Consider the following 27,158-nt stretch of genomic DNA (forward strand, 5'->3'; position numbering starts at 1 on the left):
ATATTCCTGTACATAGGAGCAGTATTATAGTAGTTATATTCTTGTACACAGGAGTAGTATTATAGTAGTTATATTCTTGTACATAGTAGTATTATAGTAGTTATATTCTTGTACATAGGAGTAGTATTATAGTAGTTATATTCTTGTATATAGGAGTTAGTATTATAGTAGTTATATTCTTGTACACAGGAGTAGTATTATAGTAGTTATATTCTTGCACATATGAGTAGTATCATAGTAGTTATATTCTTGTACATAGGAGGTAGTATTATAGGAGTTATATTCTTGTACATAGGAGTAGTATTATAGTAGTTATATCCTTGTTCATAGGAGGTAGTATTATAGTAGTTTTATTTTTATACATTGGAGGCAGTATTATAGTGGGTATATTTTTGTACATAGGGAACAATATTATAGTAGTTACATAGTGGAAGTATTGTTATTCTTATACATAAGAAGTATGACAGCATATTTAGTGGTTTTTGTTACGTGTCCCAGCATATGAACCCAATCCCATGGATAAATCGTTTACAGTTATAATCAAATGGTATTTTCCTCCCTGTGATTCTCTGCCTCCCTAGATCAGTAACAGCCTTTTTTTGCCAATATGCAAATTACCTCTTTGGATTGATGACAACACCCTTATAGCTCCAAGAGCTTATTTGCCTATTGACATAATCAGTGATATGATATATCTCAACAACATAGTCACCTATTCAAAATCCCAAAAGCTGGAACAAGCCTTTGTGCAAAACGTAGCCCTAAAAATAGTTCTCCCCTTATAGACCACATTTAGTACATTTTTGGGACATCCAGATAGCAGGCAGGGAAGGGTTAAGAAACAAAGTACCATTCTGTTTGGTTTAAGCTTTCAGGTCAATAAACCGAGTTCCCAAGGGAAGAAAATATATTCATGGACTGATGGTTGTATCTCAGCTAGCCTCCTTCATAGAAGCGTTTACAGGGGAATAAAATAACTTGCACATTTTTATTAGCTGGAGGAGACTTATGTTTTCCTCTGAGCTCCAAAAAAAAGGAGAGTAAAAAAAAAAGAATTAAGATAAATTATTACATTCTAATGTGCAAATTCGTAAAAGTTCATTAAAATTGGATAAATATTTTATGTATTCAGTCCTGGATCTAATTCTCTGTTACCATAATATACTGTACTGCTGCTTGGAATCAATTTTTGCAGTTACAGAATAATTTCCACTCGGCAGCAGAATCCTTCATGCAGGTGTCTCTTCTCTTTTTCATTACTAATTCCCTTAAAGGATAATCACATCCAAAATGTGAATTCAGCAGAAATAAACTAAAATGGTGAATAATAAAATCGCAGATGAAAAGGTTTTATCCAATTTTTGACAATTTCTGCTATTTGTCTTAAACTTTCAGGCTCTGTCATTATGTCTGGCAGTTAAGTGGGAAGAGAACTTCATGTAATATTTAAAGGGGTGATAGGGGATCATCCAAAAGTGGGCAATGGGGGGGGGGGGAGTGGATTCTCTAAAATAGGAAAAGCAGGACTTAACTATAAGATTCCCTGCCGCTCCGCTGCTGCCACTCTGGCGCTCCCCACTCGCCCTTGACTCAATAAACTTTGGGATTTTATTATTATTTTATGGTATTTTTATATCAAATGACCCATTCCGGGCAAATCCCAGACAATTCAGTTAAGTCTATCTCAAGGCTCCCCTCTAACCTCTTTTGCAAGGGTCCATATTTCTCAAATTTATACCACACGGGCCCACATTGTACCTCCAGGTGACTCTGTTTTCTTGGGGATTTATACATTGCAATGCACACTTTATTGCAATGCAATGTTTTGTTTGGGAAATATGGTCTTGTGTTTGACATAAGGCACCATGGGTACTTTGGGTCCACCAGAGGCTCATCCTTCAACTATACAGGACCGGAGCATGTTCCTATACATCATATCATCAAACAGATCTGATCTATAATATTTGCAACCCTATTACGCGCCTAATGGGGTTATAGTCATTATATGCCAAGCCATGTCCCACCAAAGGATCCTCAGATACAATTCTGCTCATGTTTATTAAAGGGGTTATCCAGAACTACTTAAGTACGGCACCACACATAGTATAGTGGCTGTGCTTGGTATTGCAGCAAAGCCTCACTCATGCGAATGGGACTAAGCTGCAACGTAGCTGCAACCATAGATGTGATGTCATTGGACAGTCCTGGATAAACCCTTTAACTACTCCTACAACTTTTTCTGTATTATGGCCAAGTCCATGAATCATATCATTGCTTGAGTCTGGAGATCTTGGCCACCACAATGCCAAACTACCCCAATAATCCTTCGTTCTAGGGGAAAAAAACTACTAACATTGGTAAATTTGACTGCAAACATTACAATTACTTATTTAAATTGGATCTTGCAAACAGCACGTTGATTTCACCAGAAAATGTTATGCTTAATTTCTCCTGTGGTGGCGCTGTAGGCAAACTAACACCTATTTCCAAGTTTTCCCACAAGCTATAGCTGATTATTATATATCCTATATACAGGTACTTTGTGATCCGCTTATTGTCAAGGGATTGTCCTATCAACAAAAGTATTAAATTCTTCAATTTTCACCTTGGCTACTAAATCTAACAATAGGCTATCACTTGCCATTTCTATAAGGGTTTTATTTTCAACAGCCACCTCATTTACAAGACTGACACAATAAAAGATAACACCTCTATAGATAACACCACTGATCCATCATTACATCACTATTGACAATAGATGATGTCACAGCTTAGCTCCTCCCACTCCCTGCACAGAACAAGTCAGGAAAATTCTTCAATGCAATGAGTCAACTCAGGACTATTGCCACGACTATGCTGTAAAGCCTATCACAAAATGCTGTTAGTGGAGGAGACGATAAGGCACGATGGCTGACCTCATAATATTTTAAAAAACAGAATCGGAAAATAAAAACAGATTAGAAAAAGTGATAGATGTCACTGTCTGGTTTCAGGTGATAAGTCTGTAGTGGGAGCATAGTCACCTGGAGTCAGTCTGACTTTCCAACAACCCTTTATTGTAATGATGTGGAATTTTGCAAAGTCAGTATCATCCCAACTGTGGATGGCGCTGTTGGAAAGTCGGGCATGATGTTCAAGCGAGCTACCCATAGAGGGCAGTATACCGAGGCAGTGTTTCCCTATTTACATCCTGGGAAACGTATTTGCATATTTTTCCCATAATCCCCCACAGTGGAGCGAAAAGGGCTTTGTAAGACTCCACACGCCTACATGGTGGTCTCTCCCTAAGGAGTGACAATATACATGATACACAGAATAGTATACGCCACATGGCAAGATGGACATGGAAATGTTCCAGAAATCTTATAGTTCTTCTTCTTGTTGGGCATGTGGTCCGCACGGAGCTTTTTCAATGGCTTACAATGTATTCAACTCAAGGACACGTTACACTTTGCTACTTACATCCGTCTATTTTATTGGCCGATTCTGCAAATTTCCAAATGGGTAAATTGTTACTTATAAAAAATCGACGGAACCGTACAGCTGCTACACTACGCAATATAAACAATATTCCCCATTTAATCTACTGACCTGTGTCATTCCCCGTAAACTTTATAAGCTTCAGTGTATCCATCGTAAATATCATAAGATTATACATAATTACATATAAAACCTGTGGCCCGGTGCACCGCCACATCGTAAACACCAGCTCAATCACTTAATTGCTAAAACGCGTTATTGGTCTATTGTCTAGTCTGCCTTATAGCGGCCGTCTGCATTCGTAAAGCGCCATTTACAGGCACGTAGAATTCCCATCGTGTCTGCAAACACTTTACAGATACATTAGGCAGTCTGATAAGAGACACCAGACTAATCATTCACCTGTACTTGTAATGTTCTTCCCCTATTAGCTGTCAATAGGTAATTGAAACAACTGGCGTTGCGGCTTTGTGGACCAGATGTTGTCAACAGAAATAATTTATCTAATTCTTCGGTCAACAATGGGAACAAGATCTTCCTGGTAGATGAGAGAGATGAGTCAATGGTTCTTCAGATGGTAAACAGTCTGGGGAACGGCGGCGCGTTACATGGATTATACAGCATGGCGCTGACTCTACTTGTAGTAAAGGTCAAGTGTTAACAATTTAAAGGGATTGTCTATGTCTGACAACCCACTTGAGCCTATGACGGTAATGGAGAAGCCCCCCTACTGCAAACAACTTGCATTAAAGGGAATGTGTTGGCAGAAAATGACCTATTTTAATTGTTTTTAATTAAATCAGGTTTTATGTTAAACATATTTTAAAGAATTGTTGGTGTTTTTTTTTTTTTTTTTAAAGTTCCATGTTGTTATCTAAAATAAAAATATGAAAAATTCTGTAGTTCTGACTCTGACCACAAAGCCATGTGATAGGCTGACACTATTTTCTGTAGTAAATGTCTTTGCAGCAGACACCTCACTTACAGCACATGGATGGTCACAGCGATCATGTATACGCAGATGAAAGTAGTAATGTTCCGTCACTCGGTGTCTGCAGAGGTGTCCAGAAAGGCTTATCTACTCCCCCTCTGTGCAATGACCTCTGTACAGGTCTAGAAATCTCTCCCATACAAGTGAATAGAGTCTGCTCCAGACCATAGTGTCTCTTGACTATGGTCATTCTATAGGAAAGACAGAGTATTTTGGGCTCTGTGCCGTGACCCCCTTCACTGTATAAATCAGGTATCAGAACCCCACTGATTTCTTACTGATGACTAATCCTGTGCAAAGGTCCTCATTAAAGATTTGGACAACTCCTTTCACCAATATGATCAGTCACCGTTGAGACCAACCGTGGCCACAAAAATGAGTTCAAATTTTTGTTTTAAGGGTACAATCTAGGCAAAAATGTGGCACTTTATCCGAATGCATGTCCCAAAAATCTAAAGAAAGCCAAAGTGTCATCACCGTCCCCTCGGGGTCTGATACGGACTAGTTTTTAAGGATGAGAGGCCTGAGTAATCTTTTCAAAGGGTTCTTATTTGGGTAAACTTCTGGCACATCAGACATTTTGATTGTTGAGGGTCCCAGTGTTAGGAAACCCACCGATTGGACAATAAGGGAGCCTCTTCCTATTCTGCTAGGCTCTAGTCAAACAGTGGAGTTGGTAGTGTACAGAGTCATAGAAAGCCTATGGATACATGCAGAGAGTAGTGACGGATAGGGTTGAGCCGATCTTGAGATTTCAGGATCGATTTTAAAATCCGATTTCCAATAATTTTCCAGCTGATCACGAATCCTGAACATGATCTTTTTAGGTGGGATCGAGATCGGTGATTATTTCCCACAATGCTTTGCTACGGGCCAAGCATTATGGGAAAGCGAACAATGTTAGCCTTCACACTGAGTATACGTTCCGCTCATTCTGAGCGGAGTGTATACTCAGTATGAAGGCTCCTCTGCAGTTCCATAGGAATGAATGGAAGCAGCAGGCACACAGCCTTAACTCCCTGCGCGCTGGCTGCATCCATTCATTCTAATGGGAGACTAGCTAACATCTCTAGTAGCTACTTACCTGCAGAGATGGCTGATCTGGTGCCTGGTGTTCTCGTTGTTCTTCGTCTCGCTGCCCCTGGCTTAGGAGAGTGTGGGCGGGTACAGGGTGGGGAGTCGTGACGTCTCCCCTACCAGTACCCGCCCACACTCTCCTAACCCGCCCACACTCTGCTAACCTGGGAGGCAGGGGGGCAACGAGGTGAAAAAGAATGAGAACACCGAGCACCGGAGCAGCCATCTCTGCAGATAAGTGGACACCAGGGGGGACTAAGTAGCCAGAGGATTTAAAAAAAAAAAAAAAAAAATCACTGCACAGCGTAGATTCTGATAATTAAAGTGTTCAATTCTTAGATTCCATGCTGTATAGTGAATAGGATTGTTTTTAAAATCCGATCTCTGATTAGTAAAAAAAAATCCCATTGACTTGCATTGGGATCGGAATTGGGATTGAGATCGTGTTCGAATGAAAAATGATCGGAAATCGGATTTCAAAATCGATCCTGAAAATTCAATATCGGCTCAACCCTACTCCTAGACTTTCTATGACCCCTACTTGTCAGGATTTACCAGAGACTATCTCCAGCTCATAGGCATGTCACTGAACTGGTGGTATTTAGATTTGACTTTTCTTCATTTACTTAATTTGGTCAATTCCCAAAAATAAACAATTATCCCTTCTATTTCTGAAAGTATTTTTACTTTGTAGCCTTTTTCCATACCTGCCTGATACTTTTGCACAGTTGATAGGTTGAGAAAATACACAGGTCCATCACATCTAACCTATACCTCTACAGAGGAAGACAAAACCTCCGTAATAATATAGCGACTTGTCTAGGAGTCGACTACTAAGTCCAATGCAAATGTAACATCAGGGACGATTGGATCCAGAGACCAAAAAAAAAAGCTTCATAACATGAAAAAAAAAAATCATCGTTATTTCCTTTGGCATGTGAAATGTGGGGCATCTGGATTAAGGCTTCAAATTAGAAATGTATGGTTGACTACTTCCTACAACTTACAGAAATTCCTACCTGTCATGCATGGATTTACATAAGTAATCGGGCTGATGGAGTACCGGGGATAGATGTTGCTCGTTTGATTTTGGACACACAGCAGATTGTTTTTGTTTTTTTTGACACATTCATTCCAGCCAGCGCAGAAAAGTCACAGATTCGCGTTCCAAAGCTCATAACAGGTTTAGCTAACTACGCTACGTCTGTCACATTCAGATTCACTGAGAAATGTTCTGTAAGAAACTTCAAAGAAACCGAGGCTTTGAAACACTGAAATAATTCCACCGCGCCACACAAAAAAACATCTATCATATTAAACAGGCCATAACTTAACCGAAAACAGAATTAGAAATCTCCAACAATAATCATTCATCATAGCAAAGCTTTTATTAAATCATTAATGGAAGTTATTTTCTTTCAGTTCCGCTGCAATACGGATAAATGTATTCCATTCTGGTGGAAATGTGACACAGTAGATGACTGTGGGGATGGATCCGATGAGCCTCCTGAATGCCGTAAGTAGACTTCTTTACTTTTTGTATTCCAAATATTAAAGGCATAGGGGATAAAGGGATGATCTTTGGGAACGCCATCATTGGGACCCTCACCAGTCACCAGAACTGGGGTCCCAAGCTCCCATTCCAAAGGAGTTTAGATGGAGTGGTGGTCATGCATGAACTCTTCCACTCCATCAAAAGTCTAGACGGACATGGTTGGATACAAGAACTACTAGACCATTGACAATGCCCCCTTCAGTTGGGATGGCTGATGCCACCTTTTGGATGGTCCTGATCATTGAGCCTGTTGATTTTGTCATCTTATCATCTGTAGAATTAGATGTTGTTCCTCATGACCATATTATGGGATTATGAATCTTATTCTTGGGTTTCTTTCCTATGATGTCTCCATTATCCACCACAATTCTACAACCAACCCTAACCACCCTTGCCCCAATAATTGTTTCCATTATGAAGCTCTCTTGACCATATTACTTATTCGTATTTTACAGACCAGATCTATTATGGGGCATTTTTCCCACCAAAGCGCCAATGTTAGATACTACCCCTTCCTACCTACTATAACTCTTGCACCTATCCACAAATACATACCTCCACTATCAAATGGACCACACCATAAGCCACATTTGGGGATATGTATGATTCTGTATGTAACCTGCATGGAGCTGTTGGATAATATAAGAAATTCTGTACTGCCTATTATACTGTCCATAGTTCTGAGAGCCAACCATATGATGCTTCTATGGATCCATAATAGATGGCAAAGGGCTGACATTACAAGTGATGTTACCCTTTAACGTCTGAATGGAGATCTGGACTGTAGGGAGAACATAAGGTCAGGGGGTGTTGGAGTGGTCCATGTGTTGGTGACATCTGACCAGACAGATGATAAACTATGGAGAACTTACATGGTCAATGCTCCATTCACTACAAACTGGAAGCCCCATACCAGTGAATGAAGTGCTGATCACGTAAGGGTTGGCTTTTTATTTACTTTTGGTCCCCCCCATTCTGCCAATGACTGGGGGTTCCCTCAGTGTTATAACATGTATCCCCTATCTGTGGATTGGGAAATGTGTCTGTAATTGCAGATTCCCTTTGCCATGTGCGTCTTCCTTTCTGCACAACCTGTTGACTAACCAAAAGTTTGCTCTCTCTCAGCCCTTTAGGTGACATTTATCGAAGAACATAACGCTCTACTTTTTCTCTTTTACTTTGATTTTTTTTTTCAGTGTCACAACTTTACCTACTTTCAAAGGAATATATAAATCTCTCTAATTCAGAGGCGGAGAGTAATTACCGCTTGTCCTGTTCCCTAATTCCGTACATGTATGAAGCGCACACTCTTGAACTAATTAGCACCTCTTGCTACAGTGCCAGGTTCTTAAAAATGTGCAAAAAAGTTCAGAATGCAAACTACTTCACACTTCACTACCTGCTAGAGAACTGGCGACTAAATTAAACAGAAACAGGATTCGCACATAAAATATAGGACGCGTTGTCTAATTACCTAGAATATTAAGCCACTCAGTGCGGCTGTTGGCAGACATCAAGAACGGAGACTGACATAATGAATGTAGGATGCACATGTGGACGTGTATACAAGATATTCCCTATTTACTGGGAAACAAAGGCTTTATTTCATTTACAAAGTCCTGTCTTGTAGGGTTTATTGTCAAATAGCTATGGGGAGTCACTATGTACATACACTGCATTACTCATACCAAGATACATCCAGAGCTGCGCTCACTATTCTACTGGTGTATTCATTATGTTCTCATATTACATTACGTATGCTGTACTGATCCTGAGTTACATCCTGTATTATACTCCAGAGCTGCACTCACTATTCTGTTGGTACAGTCACTGTGTACATACATTACATTACTTATCCTGTATTATACTCCAGAGCTGCACTCACTATTCTGCTGGTGCAGTCACTGTGTACATACATTACATTACTTATCCTGTATTATACTCCAGAGCTGCACTCACTATTCTGCTGGTACAGTCACTGTGTACATACATTACATTACTTATCCTGTATTATCCTCCAGAGCTGCACTCACTGTTCTGCTGGTGCAGTCACTGTGTACATACATTACATTACTTATCCTGTATTATACTCCAGAGCTGCACTCACTATTCTGCTGGTACAGTCACTGTGTACATACATTACATTACTTATCCTGTATTATCCTCCAGAGCTGCGCTCACTATTCTGCTGGTGCAGTCACTGTGTACATACATTACATTACTTATCCTGTATTATACTCCAGAGCTGCGCTCTCTATTCTGCTGATGATGATAATATATTGCAAATGTTAAAAGTAGAAAGAAAAACAATATAAACAGGGATATAATATATGGAACTAAACTGAAGATTTAGCACAAACTTATTGCAAAAGTATCAACTATGTAATATATTTTGGCTGTAGCTCGGATGTTGTGCGATATTTTGTGTGTTTGTTCGCTTTGACCTTTTTACTCAAATGCCACATAAGACAGCCAATTAAAACACACAGTTTGTCGGACAACTTTAATGTAGTAGTTTCTGCTTGTCTGCACATTTGCTGAATATCTTGTTTCATCCCTTTAGTGTACATTTAAAATTGTAGGTCCTGACAAGATGACTCAGATGACTTCTTTACCTTGCCCAAAGTGCCAGACCCAAGGGTATCATAATTAGTCTCCACAGAAGTTTTTGAAGAAATAATACAATCAATTTTCCTTGAAAGAGAACCTTTCATCACCCCACCATCTCCACCTCTGTGCATACTTCAATAGGCACTGCTATTCTGATTTTGAAATAGTTGGATAGTTAGCCCCCACCATTTCTGAGCAATCTGGGTTAGGGTCATCTAAATCAAACAGTGTTTTCCCCTTGTGATTTGGTGCCTCTATTACTGTGCTATCTTTGATAGATCAATATGGAAATGGTTTCATTGAAACAATAGGGGTGCTGATAGTACAAAGAGATAAGCAACAAACAACTCCCTCATTGCACCAAAGAACTCATTTAGTAATATTTTGGCTATGGAGGCAGTGGTTCACAAGGGCAAAACAGTTTGAATCAGCGGACCCTAACCTATCTATCTGCAGGGCTGGAGTGATATGCTGGTTCTGGTGACATTAACCTATCTATCTGCAGGGCTGGGGTGATATGCTGGTTCTGGTGACAGTAACCTATCTATCTGTAGGGTTGGGGTGATATGCTGGTTCTGGTGACAGTAACCTATCTATCTGCAGGACTGGGGTAATATGCTGGTTCTGGTGACACTAACCTATCTATCTGCAGGGCTGGGGTGATATGCTGGGTCTGGTGACACTAACCTATCTATCTGCAGGGCTGGGGTGATATGCTGGTTCTGGTGACAGTAACCTATCTATCTGCAGGACTGGGGTAATATGCTGGTTCTGGTGACACTAACCTATCTATCTGCAGGGCTGGGGTGATATGCTGGGTCTGGTGACACTAACCTATCTATCTGCAGGGCTGGGGTGATATGCTGGTTCTGGTGACAGTAACCTATCTATCTGCAGGGCTGGGGTGATATGCTGGTTCTGGTGACAGTAACCTATCTATCTGCAGGACTGGGGTAATATGCTGGTTCTGGTGACAGTAACCTATCTATCTGCAGGGCTGGGGTGATATGCTGGTTCTGGTGCCAGTAACCTATCTATCTGCAGGGTGGGGTGATATGCTGGTTCTGGTGACACTAACCTATCTGCAGGGCGGGGCTGATATGCTGGTTCTGGTGACACTAACCTATCTATCTGCAGGGTGGGGTGATATGCTGGTTCTGGTGACACTAACCTATCTGCAGGGCGGGGCTGATATGCTGGGTCTGGTGACAGTAACCTATCTATCTGCAGGGCTGGGGTGATATGCTGGGTCTGGTGACAGTAACCTATCTGCAGGGCTGGGGTGATATGCTGGTTCTGGTGACAGTAACCTATCTATCTGCAAGGCTGGGGTGATATACTGGGGTCTGGTGACAGTAACCTATCTATCTGCAGGGCTGGGGTGATATGCTGGTTCTGGTGACAGTAACCTATCTATCTGCAGGGCTGGGGTGATATGCTGGTTCTGGTGACAGTAACCTATCTATCTGCAGGACTGGGGTGATATGCTGGTTCTGGTGACACTAACCTATCTATCTGCAGCGCTGGGTTTATATGGTGGGTTCTGAGTATAGACTCGTTTTCTATGGGATGATTATACTATCCATAGGAATTCTTATTTTCACTTAATTCCCAGTGTTATTTTGGTTTATACATTGTACATACAGAATATATAGCCTACACCTGGGATCACATGAGTGTAACTGAAGACAATTTTATTTTTAATGGCCATGGGGTACAAGAGGAAGAACTTTACTGTGTAGAGCCATAATCTCCCTTGGTATGCCCAGAGTATTATGGTGCCGCCCCTTTGCTTATGGGAACACTAGTTGTACCCTTGCATGTTTATACAAATGCATATAAATTCTACCGCCAATGCTCGCCACTTCTAAGCGGCATACCCTTGATAAAGCTGGAGAGATATTGGAATGGTCCTTGGTGACCTCCCATAAAGGCAGATGTCCTATGAATACTGTAGATTGTCTCCGATTTCCCACTTCCACTTCCGTTGGCCTCCTCTTGTAGGTTTTTGCTACGGTTACAGCCCCTTTGCACCCTCGTGTGCCATTTCCTCTATATCCTTGATACATGTTTCTACCATTCGGATCTGATGCAGAATAAAAGCTCTTTTCTATTTATCCAACAGCTCTGTCAATGATTATATTACTTGACTGATGTACAAGAGCCCCTTCCCTGTCCTACTTGTACATAAAAGTGATTGCAATCCTGCCTTTTCTCATAAATTAGAATACATTTTCTATTTTTACAGCCGAATTCAAGTGCCAGCCAGGGAGGTTTCAATGCGGCAGCGGACTTTGCGCCCTCCCAGCTTTTATCTGCGACGGAGAAAACGATTGTGGGGACAATTCCGATGAACTCAACTGTGGTAGGTGATTATGCAAAGCGAGCCGGGTGAATGCGGCCCTTGAATAAAGCGGCGGCTCCACTGATTTAGATTCAGAAGGAAAGTTTCTTAAGGATTTTTGTGATTCACTTTGCAGACACTTACGCCTGTCTATCGGGTCAGTTCAAATGCACCAAGAAGCAGAAATGCATCCCAATAAATCTCCGCTGCAACGGGCAGAACGACTGTGGAGATGAAGAAGACGAGATTGATTGCCGTAAGTTAACCGTGATCATTATGCAAATGTGCGAAGGCGACGTAGGAAACCAAGTAACTAAGTAAGACGCTTTGTTGTCTCGTGTGATATCATTCAACTTCGCCCGATCATAAATCATTGGGAAATGCAGAAAGGGATCATAAATGCTTCATATTGCTAAATCGGAGCAGTACAAGAGTAGGATTGTTTTCAGAGGGAATGGATGAATTATCTTTGTGAAGGTTCCTCAATAATCCTAAACCAAGTTCCCCTAATAAAACAAATTACATTAAAGGAGTTATCTAGTTTTTAAGAAATATGGACTAAATAGGAGGATGCATCAATACAATGCAATTCTTAATATATAACCTACTTAAATTCAGCACCATTTATCTGATTTATTTTCAGGTCATTGACCTCAGCTGTGACGTTTTGTTTGCAATCTCACTACCCTTTCCTGTGAGCAGTGCAGCCAGCAAAACATCACAGCAGCATATGACTTCAGGCGCTCATTACCTGTGATTTAATTGCAGAGGAGAGGAATAGGAATAGTACACAGAGGGGTGATATGCTGGTTCTGGTGACACTAACCTATCTGCAGGACTGGGGTGATATGCCGGTTGTGGTGTCAGTAACCTATCTATCTGAAGGGGTGGGGTGATATGCTGGTTCTGGTAGCACTAACCTATCTATCTGCAGAGCTGGGGTGATATGCTGGTTCTGGTGACACTAACCTATCTATCTGCAGGGCTGGGGTGATATGCTGGTTCTGGTGACAGTAACCTATCTATCTGCAGAGCTGGGGTGATATGCTGGTTCTGGTGACACTAACCTATCTATCTGCAGGGCTGGGGTGATATGCAGGTTCTGGTGATAGTAACCTATCTATCTGAAGGGTTGGGGTGATATGCTGGTGACACTAACCTATCTATCAGCAGGGCTGGGGTGATATGCTGGTGTCTGGTGATAGTAACCTATCTATCTGAAGGGTTGGGGTGATATGCTGGTTCTGGTGACACTAACCTATCTATCTGCAGGACTGGGGTGATATGCCGGTTGTGGTGTCAGTAACCTATCTATCTGAAGGGGTGGGGTGATATGCTGGTTCTGGTGACACTAACCTATCTATCTGCAGAGCTGGGGTGATATTCTGGTTCTGGTGACACTAACCTATCTATCTGCAGGGCTGGGGTGATATGCTGGTTCTGGTGACAGTAACCTATCTATCTGCAGGGCTGGGGTGATATGCTGGTTCTGGTGACAGTAACCTATCTATCTGCAGGGCTGGGGTGATATGCTGGTGTCTGGTGATAGTAACCTATCTATCTGAAGGGTTGGGGTGATATGCTGGTGTCTGGTGACACTAACCTATCTATCTGCAGGGTTGTGGTGATATACTGGTGTCTGGTGCCACTTATCTATCTGCAGGGCTGGAGTGAGACTATGCTAAGTTCTGCTGATAAACTCCCTTTATTGGGTTGGGAAAAAAGTTAGCTTTTTACTCCCCACCACCCTTGAGTTTCACATTGCAGCTCATTTATATGAATTTGTGCTGACTTGTAATACCAGGACCATCCTGTGGATAAGATTGGTGCTGTTTCTAGGAGGGAAAAAAAAAGGTGAAGTATTGTAATCTCATAAGCTCCTTTAAGAACTGGACTAGGCAGGATGGGATTCTATAATTGTGTCTGAGACAGCTCCAGTCCTCCACATGTCCTCCTCCACCTGACTTGGGTACAAGGTGAGCGTTAAACCCATTCTAAGCTGGCTTCAATTTCTTACAATCCTGCCATAAGCCTCCGCACTAGAAAGGAAATCTATAAATTATTTAAAGTCCTAATCTTACCCAGATACAAGTTTTCTTACCTACTTGAGATATACAGGGAGAACATTCCATATTTCAATGTATGCTTAATGGAATTTTTCGCCCTAACACCCACTGAATGCGAATCCGGAGAATATCTGCTCTATATTATAATGTGATGTTATTAAAATGGATGAATTCTTCATTTTCTTTTTCTTTTTTTTTTTTGTCACAGCCGAAAACAGCTGCTCCCCCGACCACTTCCAATGTAAAACTACAAAGCATTGTATATCTAAACTGTGGGTGTGTGATGAAGACGCCGACTGTGCGGATGGATCCGACGAGGCCAACTGCGGTGAGCATCAACCACTGAGCATGTGGCTTGCAGCCATGTAAACGGCAGACAAGGACCTTTTGTCCATGAAGCCTTTGATTCTTCGCTCAGCCCCTTCTCAGGTCTTAGTCTTGTCAAACTGCAGGATGTGTTAATGAATATTATTGTTCATTTGTCTGGCTGGAATATCCGCATCTCTACCAGAAACGGGCACGAGGCCGACTAAACTTATTGTTTACGGGAGAGAAGAGACCGAGCGGCTGTACGCTAAAGGCAGGGCTGTATTGCGGCCATCCATCATTTGGTGCAAGGGTTCATTTCACTGCCCCCCCCCCCCATCCCGATAACTAGTCCCTGGTTGCCCCTCCCTATCTACGCTACCGACCAACTCTAGGTTCACACTATGTTTAGGGTTTCCATCCCCAAATCCACTTGAAAAATGCAGAAAGAACTGTCCTGCAAGTATTTTTTGGGCGGCAACCTGGATTTATTCACAATGGAAGCAAAACACCCCAGTTCTCAGTATTTGCGCGGTTCTCAGAGGTCAGACCTCAACCAATGGGAAATTAATCTAAATATGTTTGGTGGTATAACCTCTTTAAAGGGAGAGGTCACAACAGGATGGGTCATCCATCGTAACTGATCTGTGGGGGTCGGACACTCGGATCCTGCACAGTTCAGCTATTCTGGCAGTCTCCTGGCACCAAAACCTGCTGTGGTGGGGACTTGCAGTTCCATGGTTATACAGTTATGGAGACAGGACTGCAGCCCCACCCCTACTATTGGAATCGGAGCAGAGAGTATCCTTTCCACCATTCATTGCAGCCGATTTCAGCAACTGGAGGTGATTCAGGACCCCCATTATCCCTGTGGGTGGTCCGTATGAAAAATGTATTAGGGCCAGAAAACCCCTACTCCTAAGACCTCCAGTAATCCTGAGAATCGTGGTGTTTTACCCCCATTGTGATAGAAGCCTTAGCAGCCCGTGCAAACAACCATGTGATGTGTCAGAGGCCTAATAATACTGACTACAGATGGCAAACCGCTTTGGCACAAGCCTGGTTTCACCTGAATATCCCAAATTATTAATTTTTTTTTTAACTAAACCAAACAATGTAGGATTTGAAGAACTAAAAGGTTCCCTGCAATATGCATTTTGGTAAATTATTCTACCCTGAGGTCTCTTTAGATTAGGTGGAGGCCCAGAGAAAGTGAAGAAAATGAAAAACATTCATACTAGCTTTCCCTTAACGCTTTTGGGCCTCCTCATGGTGTCTGGCACTATCCTGATGATGTCATGCACCTGGGGGTCACTGTTTAGGCCTCATATTGGTCCATAGCAGCCCCAAGGCAGTTTATCATCTTGTGCAGTCGATCAAGAGAGAATATTGGTGTGAATCTCTTGTGGGCAACCCAACAGTCCAACTAGCATTAGTGGACAAGCCATAGACAACCCAACAGCCCAACTAGCACTGGTGGACAAACGTCATAGACAGCCCAACTAGCACTGGTGGACAAGTCATAGACAACCCAACAGCCCAACTAGCACTGGTGGACAAGTCATAGACAACCCAACAGCCCAACTAGCACTGGTGGACAAGCCATAGACAACTTCATGGCTTGGTGTACCCGTGTCACTGCTGAGGCTTGTACTTGGGGCATGACATTATGAGGAAACCAAGAGAGACTGTGGGACACAGCGTGGAGGTCAAAAAACCTCCCTTGGCCTCCACCTAACATACTCTGGGGTCTAATAAAACAGTTGATGAAGATGAATGAAAAGAGATGATCTGCGGACACTCCTTGAGCCTTAAAACATTCGTAGCTTTATTCCATATGAGTTAAAAAAATAGTATACACAGAGTGTCCAAAGGAAAATACACACAGTGCGTTAAAAGAAGACGCTTACGCGTTTCGGGGTTGCCCCCTTAATCATAGCATAGCTTGCTATGATTAAGGGGGCAACCCCGAAACGCGTAAGCGTCTTCTTTTAACGCACTGTGTGTATTTTCCTTTGGACACTCTGTGTATACTATTTTTTTTAACTCATATGGAATAAAGCTACGAATGTTTTAAGGCTCAAGGAGTGTCCGCAGATCATCTCTTTTCATTCATCTTCATCAGCTGATTTCCTCTCCGGTCCGGAGGCAAGATCTTGCACCTCCATAGAAGCCACAGGAAGTGGTAAGACGCAGCTCCTTTACTTCATATATTACTAATAAAACAGTCTCCATCCTAGTGAATTTCCATGTTTGATCCATGTGCCATACATATCTGGTTTGCATCATTTTTTTTTGTTTGTGTTGGCACCTAATAATGAACACGGATAAAGCACGGAGAGAACATAGATGACGCCTATGTACTGTCCATTTCTTTTTTCATGCTCCCATAGAATTGATTGGATAAGACAAGTAAAGAAAGGAGAAAAATAGTGCCGGCCACGTCGCTAGGTCCTTGCAAAAATTTGTACGTGCCAATAGCTCCAATCACTAGAATGGGTGCGGCAATTTTTTTCAGTACTTGGACAGAAAAATAGTTAATGTGAAAGTTCTCTCAATCAGTATATGGCCTGGTCTATCTGTCGGTCTAGATTTTTTTTTTGCATTTTTTCCAGCCTTTTTTAATATATTTTTGAATATTTTCTACCAATTTTTATTTTGCTCCCGTAATTGATCCCATTTTGTATTTGCCTGCGTCCTGCTTTAAAATGCATGGATGTCTTCTAAGTGGGTGGATAACCCAATGGCGTCCTGTAGACAAGCGACTTCCAGCAACTAATAGTCACAGAGAACGGGAACAGGTTGATCAAAGATTCGCTGTGCGGGTTTATAAATATGCATAATCTCTCCTTCCCCATAAGCCGCTATTCCAGGCTCAGCAGTGACTAGTCTTATGCACTTTGTGAGACTGGTTAAAGTAATTAGCTACCTACTGCGCGGAAAAAAAAGCCGTAGTATGTGTAATTCATTACCGCTGCCGAATGCATCTCCGCGCTCCACAATTAGAAGAGTGTCAAAGGTCCGGGCTGGTAATTAAGAGCTGCGCAGTAAATTAACCTTTGTATCCCATTATATCCAAGACAAATGTAATCTCTTGTCACTTCCATATCTTACTAATGAAGAAAACCGAAGAAATCACATATTGATACCTGCAACATCAAAAGAACAATCCTTGTGGAAGAGAATGGCGGGGTCCGTCAATTAGCGATAGATGCTCAGCCCCAGGCTCATTGCGTCACGGATGGGTCACAATATTGCGATCGCTATAGGTGGTGTTCGTGTGTCTATATAGAGATATACATTCAGGGTAATTAGATGTTCCCTTGTATCATTAGACCATTGCTTATTACAGTTTCAATAATCTATGACTCTATTTGGGTGAACACAACAAAGGCAAATGAATGAATTACAGTAATTATAAGCTAACACCGCCACCGTACAGTCACCGCCGCCGTATACACTCTCTACGGTATACAGACTTTTATTAAGGGCTTTATTTTGCTTGCATAACAAATGCATGGGTCACTATACTATGTACTGCCTCTCCATTATTCACAGACATGTTTTCGTCCTTACAACTCAGGCATCAGAAAGCACGACACAATCTAGTATAATTTTCTATATAGTGTAATGCTCTGCTAGTCTATGGTACACAGATCTGTCTTATAGCAGGTCCTTACCTCTCGGATAACAGGGAGCGCACTAAAAATCCATGCATATAAGTATACAGTAAAAGATTCCTCCTTGAAAAGCATTTGAGGTCCATGCCAAAATTAAAAGTGGTCTATACACTAAACTGCCTCTCGGTTCTACAGACTTGTTTTAGGTGTTTACCAGGATATAAGGCACAATACAAAAATAATATAAACCCTGTACATCACTATACAATACCCCGCTTCTCTCCGAGACACAAACTTGTTTTAGATCCTTATCACTAAGACTAATTCTAATCCTCTCTCAGCTACGTGAAACTGTTTAGTGCATGACACTATGACTGTGTCTGACCCCTTTCTAGGAATTTCACTCCAAGACACCATTAGATGGGCTGGTTGGACAGTTGGGTTATCTATGACTTGTCCACCAGTGCTAGTTGGGCTGTTGGGTTGTCTATGACTTGTCCACCAGTGCTAGTTGGGCTGTTGGGTTGTCTATGACTTGTCCACCAGTGCTAGTTGGGCTGTTGGGTTGTCTATGACTTGTCCACCAGTGCTAGTTGGGCTGTTGGGCTGTCTATGACTTGTCCACCAGTGCTAGTTGAGCTGTCTATGACTTGTCCACCAGTGCTAGTTGAGCTGTCTATGACTTGTCCACCAGTGCTAGTTGAGCTGTCTATGACTTGTCCACCAGTGCTAGTTGAGCTGTCTATGACTTGTCCACCAGTGCTAGTTGAGCTGTCTATGACTTGTCCGCCAGTGCTAGTTGAGCTGTCTATGACTTGTCCGCCAGTGCTAGTTGAGCTGTCTATGACTTGTCCACCAGTTCTAGTTGAGCTGTCTATGACTTGTCCACCAGTGCTAGTTGGGCTGTTGGGCTGTCTATGACTTGTCCACCAGTGCTAGTTGAGCTGTCTATGACTTGTCCACCAGTGCTAGTTGAGCTGTCTATGACTTGTCCACCAGTGCTAGTTGGGCTGTTGGGCTGTCTATGACTTGTCCACCAGTGCTAGTTGAGCTTTCTATGACTTTTCCACCAGTGCTAGTTGAGCTGTTGGGCTGTCTATGACTTGTCCAACAGTACTATTTGGGCTGTTGAGTTGTCTATGACTTGTCCACCAGTGCTAGTTGGGCTGTTGGGTTGTCTATGGCTTGTCCACCAGTGCTAGTTGGGCTGTTGGGTTGTCTATGACTTGTCCACCAGTGCTAGTTGAGCTGTCTATGACTTGTCCACCAGTGCTAGTTGAGCTGTTGGGTAGTCTATGACACGTCCACCAGTGCTAGTTGGGCTGTTGGGTAGTCTATGACACATCCACCAGTGATTGTTGGGCTGTTTTGGTTGTCTATGACATGTGCACCAGAGATCCATACCTACATTCTATTCTATCTTGATAGGCTGCTCCAGATGATAAACTGCCTGCAGGGCCCACGAGGACATTGTCCAAGGTCATATGATCCTTTTTCTTTGTCCTCTTCTAATCCATTAAATGGCAGCTACCATTTTGAGTTATTTGTGCAGGAAAAATCCCCAAACTTAGAAATTCTCCCAAATCATAACCATTTTCAAAAGTCGTAACAAATTTGATTTGTGCCAAATCGATTTGCCTATCTCTAGACTCCACCAATCATAAAGTCATGGTCTATCCTACCATCACCTAGTAAGAAGTTTCCTTATGCCCTGCTAGCGTCTGAGTCTATTAGAACATGGTACATCGTTGTCTGGGATTTTTTTTCTCCCTTTGCAAAAATTATTTACCAACTAGAAAAGCTCTCTAATATCCGAAGAAAGTGGCTCTCATTTAATGAACCTCATAAACTATAACACAACACGCAGCCCGTGTAGATCCCGGAAAAACAAACACACATTTATCTGGGTTGTTCTACAATAAATTCCTGAATATATATTGTGTACATTTCATTTCTATTACAGGGAGCAGTCAGTGAATTGCTGTGCTAATTACTTAGACGAATTGCTTTCAACATTTGCACAGAGACTACGTCCAACTCATTAAACCCATCAATGGCTATAACCAATAAATGAAAATGCGCTGGTAATTAAAGAACAAACAAACAAGGCTCTGGTTTCATGTTCAAAGTGAAGAATGGCAGACGAGACTTTAGATGATAAAATCTATCAATGCCTGAAACCATATTAGAGGAACTCTTCGTAAGACTAGTGGTTGGCCACTTGTTACGATGGATTCACCCATGAAAATAAGTGTAGTTTTCCTAAATCCAGCCCTAAAAGGAGACCTAAAATTTTTGTAAAATTTGGCATATTTACTAATCTTGGGTTTATCTATCACCTGGGGATCTTATTGAAAATGCTGGGTGAAATGGTTGACCATTGGGCTCCCCATTACCCATGAAATGAGTGTTGACTTTGTTGTTTGTCTATAACCAACAATGATCCCGAATTCTTTGAGGAGACCTAAAATCTTTGGAGAATTTAGCATATTTCCTAATCTTGAGTATATCTGACAACATCAGAAACCATATTAGAGAAAAATCATAAGAATGGTTGATATGGTTAGCCTGGTTTGAGTGGGTTCACCTCATTGACATCATCATTCTCCTAAATCAAGCAACACCCTTACCTCTATGAGGAGACTTAAACTCTTTGGAGAATTTGGCATATTTAGTAATCACGTGTTGATTTATCAACACCTGAATTCTTATTAGAGGAATTGATTGTAAAACTGGATGGTATGGTTGGCCAATTGCTTCAGTGGGTTCACCCATGGAAAATGAACATAGACATTGCAATTCCCATAACTTCCATCACGGTGTGCTCTACCTCTTTAGGGAGACCTACAATCTCAGAAGAATTTTGCAAATTGTAGAAAATTAATATAATGTAAGCAATTTAATGATACAAATGTATCAAATTGTCTGAAGTTGCTTTATACATTTGGTGAATCTTTCAAACCTTATGACTAACTTTACACCATGCAGTATATACCCTGTTTCTCCAAAAATACCCTGAAGATAAGCCGTAGCTTGATTTTGCAAGGTTTTTGCAGTAGGATTAAAATATCAGCCCTACTCCAGAAATAAGCCCTAGTTAGTGTCACCATGTCCAGTGATAAATTATGCCCCATGAAGTCACCGAGACGGAGAATAGGCAAGTCGGAGCTCCCAACCATCCTGGACAGGTATCCGGCTACATCCTGCCATGGCAAGGCAAAATCCACTCACCCACTCAAATCCCGCTTTCGGAGTCTTGCCATACCATGCCGTAGGCTCAGTTACCTACATGACCAGACTTCAGGTGCATGTACACAAGAGGTTTTTTTGCATTACTTGATACAGAATTCAATATCCCCCAGTGGGGCGATTTATTACGACTCTGCTGCTTCAGAGATGTATTTATGACTTATGTTTACTCATTTTCTTAGTTTTTTATCTATTTACTGGATTGTCTTTGTTTTACAGATAAAAAGACCTGCAGCCCACATGAATATCAGTGCAAAAATAAGAACTGTATTCCCGATCACTGGAGATGTGATGGACAGAATGACTGTGGGGATAACTCAGATGAAGAATCCTGCAGTAAGTCTATTCCCAGATCTTGTGTTCTTCTATGTATTATGGTCTTTTTGTTAATTCGTAAGATCGTCAATTCGATACATTGACTCTATCTGATGAATTCCATCCTGTTATGGCGGCCGTGTCTTTTGCATTCTGTATCTTCTAGATTCTTTGTTGTACGAAGACACTTATGCCGCGCCACTTATTTTGGCAGATTCTAAAAAGAGCAAATAGAAAATATCCCAATTAATGGATTTGACCTTTGTGGGAATATTGTGATTCTCAAAAACATCTGATTGATGAGTTTGCACAGGATTGACACTTGGATGACACTCGGAGTTTCATCTGAGTAATTTCATGATGTACTTACCTCTTTGGGGCTTCCAATATCTTCTGTCCCAATGCCAAGGAACAGTTTAGGACCTATAGGAAAAATGTGACAATATTCTCTCTCTCTCTCTCTCTCTCTCTCTATATATATATATATATATATATATATATATATATATATATACTCACCTGTATGAATCCAAGTGACAAGTTTCATTACTCAGAGCTGTTATTTGATGGTGAAGAAAAGCAATATCCACAACATTCGCGGCTTTTCGTCAATGGCCGCCTTTCTGTTTGATTGCTCTCAGCTCCTTTGATAATTACATGTTGATTCTCGGGAATAAAATTCCAGTATTGACAGTCGGGGATAATGTGATTCCTGGAGAGAGCGGCTGCTATTTGTCTTGTATATGACCTTTTTAGAAAGGCATAAATAACACCACATCAAACAATTATAATTATTTCCCTGTCTCTGTATATTACATAGCAGCTGAATAATGGAGAGTATATAGAACTGATGGGCTCTATCCAGATCAGTATGGACATCTCTAGATACATCTATCAAGCCTATCTTTTCTTTGTAATGCCGATAAGCTGATTTATACAGACACTGAATTATTTCATATTTACTGTCAACTCGGAGGGAAAAACATCGACCACATCAGTTTAGTGATGGCCTATCCTCATAAAGGTGGCAAATGTTATTGTGCAAATTAGCCCAAAAAGTTGAAAAATTCCATTTTTGACACTAAAATTTTGTAGTAAAGGGCTTGATAAATTAACCCCTAATATATATTCAACATAGTCCAAAATTTTATTGATTGACTTTATAAAATATATATATCTGGGACTGTTACTAGGTGCAGTGGGGTATTACTATAGAAGGGTTGATTGGATTTTCCGTCCCCAAATGGAATTTTCATACTGATAATGTAACATCTCTGCCTGTTCAGGTCACTGCGCCACCCTCGGCTCGCATGCGGCGGTGCAGGAGGCGTGTGCAGTTTAGTTCCTTGCTTAGAGTTTTTGGTTGCACTGTGTGAACACGGCTCTAGTTCTGTAATTGAATTTGCACCACACCCGTCTTCTGCCCTTGTCTGCCTTAGTCCATGAAGTAGTTAAATTTGGTCTTGCCCTGTGATTGACAGCCTGCCTTCCTATCAGGTCCAGGGCGGGTTCATCCTCCCCTATTTAGTCTTAGCTCACATTCACACTGGTGCCTGTTATTGCCTTGTGCTTGCTGGCTTGCTGTTATTTTACTTGTATTCTTTATCCTATTAACTATTCTTTTGGACTTCGATTTGGCACTGCATTGCTCGACTGTTACCGAACCCTGGCTAGCTGACCTCCCTTTGTTGTTGTCCGTCTTGTCTGCATTTTGTGTGTTACATATATAGGAAGGGATCGTCTCCAAGTTGCCGCATATTACATAGGATAGGGCCTGGCAAGAGGAAGGGACAGTGGGAGGCTTCAGCTTAGGGCTCACTGTCTCTTGTGACCCTTCCGCCAGGGTTCTCCAGCAGCTACTGGGGAATTGTCATCTTAGCAATTCCCTAACAGATAATGTATATATAGTATAGGGAAGGGTCACTAAACACTCCTGACCCATTGCCCATATCCTGGCACCTAGAGACCGCTGGAATAGCTGATCTGTGTGGGGTCTTGGTATTGGACCTCCATGGTCATCACATGCCACATGGGACAACCTAAGACAGTTCAGAATTGTTTGGAAATTCTTGTAATAATTGTGGTGCATTCATACCAGAACACAATGTGTCGGTATTAATAAATCAGCCCCGGCATGTTTTTTTTTTTTTTTTTTTTCTTAAATTTTGTGGCCAATTTTGCAATATTTTCATCGGCTACTCAGTTTTTGGAAAAAGTGGGTGGCTAAATTACTACACATTACAACAGTTATGAAATACAACCTCTGCAAATTCAAGTTGCAAAAATTGTTGCAACCTCTGTCTGGCAGGGAAGTGACATAGAAAGTAGGATAACATCTAAGGACAGGTAAGATGCCCCCAATTTATCAAACATTCTGCAACATCTGACAAATCTGGCACAAACTACGACTCCAGCAAAACTGATTTTAATGTATCTCATGATAAATCTCCTCCTATTGAATTCAATGCATTGGAAATACTTGTGATATTCTGTAATACTATGTCGATGTCCTTCATTTATGTTGCAGAACCTCAGACGTGTGCATTGAAGGAGTTCCTCTGTGGTAATGGGGACTGTATTTCAGCCCGGTTTTGGTGCGATGGAGAATACGACTGTGCAGATGGAACAGATGAGGTAAACCTGACATATTAGGTTATTGATTCTAGATTATAAGGACACATTGATCCAGGGTTTTTATACTGACTGCCAGATTGGAATTGGGAAGGAATTTTTTTCCCCTGAAATGGGGCAATTGGCATAAACCTCATGGGGTTCTTTGCTTTCCCCTGGATCAACACTATAGGGGATTGTAGGGTTATAGGTTGGACTTGATGGACTGGTGGTCTTCATCCAACCTCTTCTACTATGTAATTATGTAAGATAAGAAAAAAGGGTCTACATTTTTAAGATAGATATCAATAGAGCGAGAAATCCATGTGAATATTCTCCCGGCTGTTCTATAATTTGCTACTCCTGAATATCTTTGTATATAACTTTTGCACAAAACTTTTTTGCAACTTAGAATATTATTGAAAGTCTCCGGAAAATTCAAATATGTTCCTCTAAAAAGGCTCCAGAGAATGGTGAACTAGATTGCAAAAATTGAAATATGGCACTTCAATTCCTTCTCCTCATTTCATTGCAAATAAAGCATGGCCTTGAGCTAGGTTTGTATTTTTTTATACCTGGGAGAGAAAAAAAAAGAAAAAAGAAAAAAGAAAAAAAAAAGTCCTTATTTGCCGTCAGAGTAGACAAAGGAGCGGTTTATTGTGAGCGAGCCTTAGTAACATGTATCTGCTTCACAAATACATTGGGTAAAGGGAGGTGCTCATTAGATGTGGAAAATACAAAAATGATATTACTATAGGTTAGTAAAATTGTTGCAAACACCCATTAGGCTTAGTGTTACTTCTATATACCTCACATGTGATCTGGGCGAAATGTCCTTCTTGGAATAGATCAACTTTTTGACTATCTGACTTTTGTCTGCCTCATGTCACAGAAAGGTGCTGAGTGGTCTAAATTGGATTTTTTTATTGGCATCCGGGATCTCTAGTGTTTGGCAACTTGAACAATTCATGATGTTTTTGAAGTTTACCTCTTACTGTTTCTTTGCTCCAAAGATTCCAGCTCCCCTCCTTGCTCCTCGTTGTATTATTTTAGGTAATAACTAGAGATGAGCGACTAGTATTCGATCGAGTAGGTATTCGATCGAATACTACGGTATTCAAAATACTCGTACTCGATCGAGTACCACTCGCTATTCGAATGGAAAAGTTCGATGCAGAACCAGCATTGATTGGCCGAATGCTATACAGTCGGCCAATCAACGCTGGTTCTTCTCCTACCTTTAGAAGTCTTCTCCGCACAGCATCCCCGCAGCGTCTTCAGGCTCTGAATTCACTCTGCCAGGCATCGGGCCTGGGCAGAGCCGAATGCGCAAGCCCGCGCTACAAGAAAATGGCCGCTTTGACTGTAAGCGGCCATTTTCTTGTAGTGCGAACATGCGCAGTCGGCTCTGCTCAGGTCCGGTGCCTAGCAGAGTGAATTCAGAACTGAGAGACGCCGCGGGGACGCTGTGCGGAGAAGACTTCTCGGAGGATCCAGCCCGACCCTCACTCGTGGACTTGGTAAGTTCTATTTGATCAAATGTTGCCTACCCCTGAAACGAGCATTTTTCCCCCGTAGAGTACAATAGGAGTCGATATTTGATTCAAGTAGTCGAATATTGAGGGGCTACTCGAAACGAATATCAAACATCAAACATTTTACTGTTCGCTCATCTCTAGTAATAACCTGATTTTCTTTCCGTTTGCTCAGAGAAACTGCGAGAACGGCTGCTCCAAAGACCAGTTCCAATGTGCCACGGGCCAGTGCATACCTGCCAAATGGAAATGTGATGGACACGAAGACTGTAAAACTGGAGACGATGAGAAAAGTTGTGAACCAGGTATTGTAATGATTCAGAGTGACATCTTACTCATATGGATAGATCTTGTTGGATATAACAGGCACTTTGATATCAGAGGCATAACATGAAGCTCAGGAGCCATCAGTAGAAATCCATTTTTTTTCTGTATGCAAATGAGTTTCCTCGCAGCACTGGGGGCATCCTCAATGCTGCAAGAGAACTCTCCAGCACCGCTTCCATCTTTGCCTGGTACAGCCTCTCCCTGCGTCGTCTTCCAGTGCTGGCTTCAAACTTCTAGGCATGCGCAGTCGGCTTTGTCGTTAGGCCTCGGGCAGAGTGGACTGCACACTCCCGCGGCAATTTTCCTATGGACGCTTACACAGTAAGCTGGGGTAAGCAACCACAAGAAAAATAAGCAGCCACACAGTAAGCAAGCGGCCATTTTCTTGTGGGCATGTGCAGTCATCTCTGCCCGAGATCCAAGGCTTAGAAGTTTGACTGCCAGCGCTGGGAGAAGATGCATAAAGAGGACGTTCCTGAAGAAGATAGAGGTGGCACTGGAGAGTTCTCTCGCAGCATTGGGATGCCCCCAGTGCTGCGAGAGAACTCATTTGTATACTGACAAAAACAGGGATTTATACCAAATGGCGGTGCGGAGAAGACATCTAAAGGTAGGAGAAGAATAGCCTTAAGAAAGGCTACGTGTCAATGAGAAAAAACTGTGTTATAATGGTAGAATCCCCTTAAAGCATTCTTACTTTTGAGTATCCTGTTCACAACTGCCTAGAATGTTTGCAGGGTACGGTGTATATATATATATATATATATATATATATATATATATATATATATATATATATATATATACACACTTCTGATATATGTAAACACTTTAAGTCAAGAAATATAACCTGACTGTCAACACCATTAAATACTACAACCATCTAAGTGTTTACACCACGGCTCTCGAGAGGCCATTGAAAGCCTCGGCGGTATTCGGCACTTGTGTCAAGAACTCTCTGCTTTATCACATCCTTTATCATCTGTTCTCGCAGCTACAGCTCCGATAATTAAGCATCATTAATAGTAATTTCCCCCCACAGAGAAGCATTTTATGAAAGACGCAGAGCTGTA

The 27,158-nt window shown here is 41.6% G+C and overlaps 1 protein-coding gene across 1 annotated transcript in view; it reads left to right on the forward strand.

Annotated features, from left to right (window-relative positions):
- Nucleotides 1–27,158, forward strand: part of LRP1B (LDL receptor related protein 1B) — a 1,094,775-nt gene that overhangs the window by 973,897 nt on the left and 93,720 nt on the right. Inside the window, exons 63-69 of the mRNA XM_075284520.1 lie at nucleotides 6,971–7,064; nucleotides 11,962–12,078; nucleotides 12,194–12,313; nucleotides 14,332–14,451; nucleotides 21,518–21,634; nucleotides 24,141–24,247; nucleotides 25,934–26,063. Of these exons, the coding sequence (XP_075140621.1) occupies nucleotides 6,971–7,064; nucleotides 11,962–12,078; nucleotides 12,194–12,313; nucleotides 14,332–14,451; nucleotides 21,518–21,634; nucleotides 24,141–24,247; nucleotides 25,934–26,063 (805 nt within the window). The remainder of the gene's footprint in view (nucleotides 1–6,970; nucleotides 7,065–11,961; nucleotides 12,079–12,193; nucleotides 12,314–14,331; nucleotides 14,452–21,517; nucleotides 21,635–24,140; nucleotides 24,248–25,933; nucleotides 26,064–27,158) is intronic.

Source organism: Leptodactylus fuscus, chromosome 8 (assembly GCF_031893055.1).
Source record: "Leptodactylus fuscus isolate aLepFus1 chromosome 8, aLepFus1.hap2, whole genome shotgun sequence".
NCBI classification, from domain to species: Eukaryota; Metazoa; Chordata; class Amphibia; order Anura; family Leptodactylidae; genus Leptodactylus; species Leptodactylus fuscus.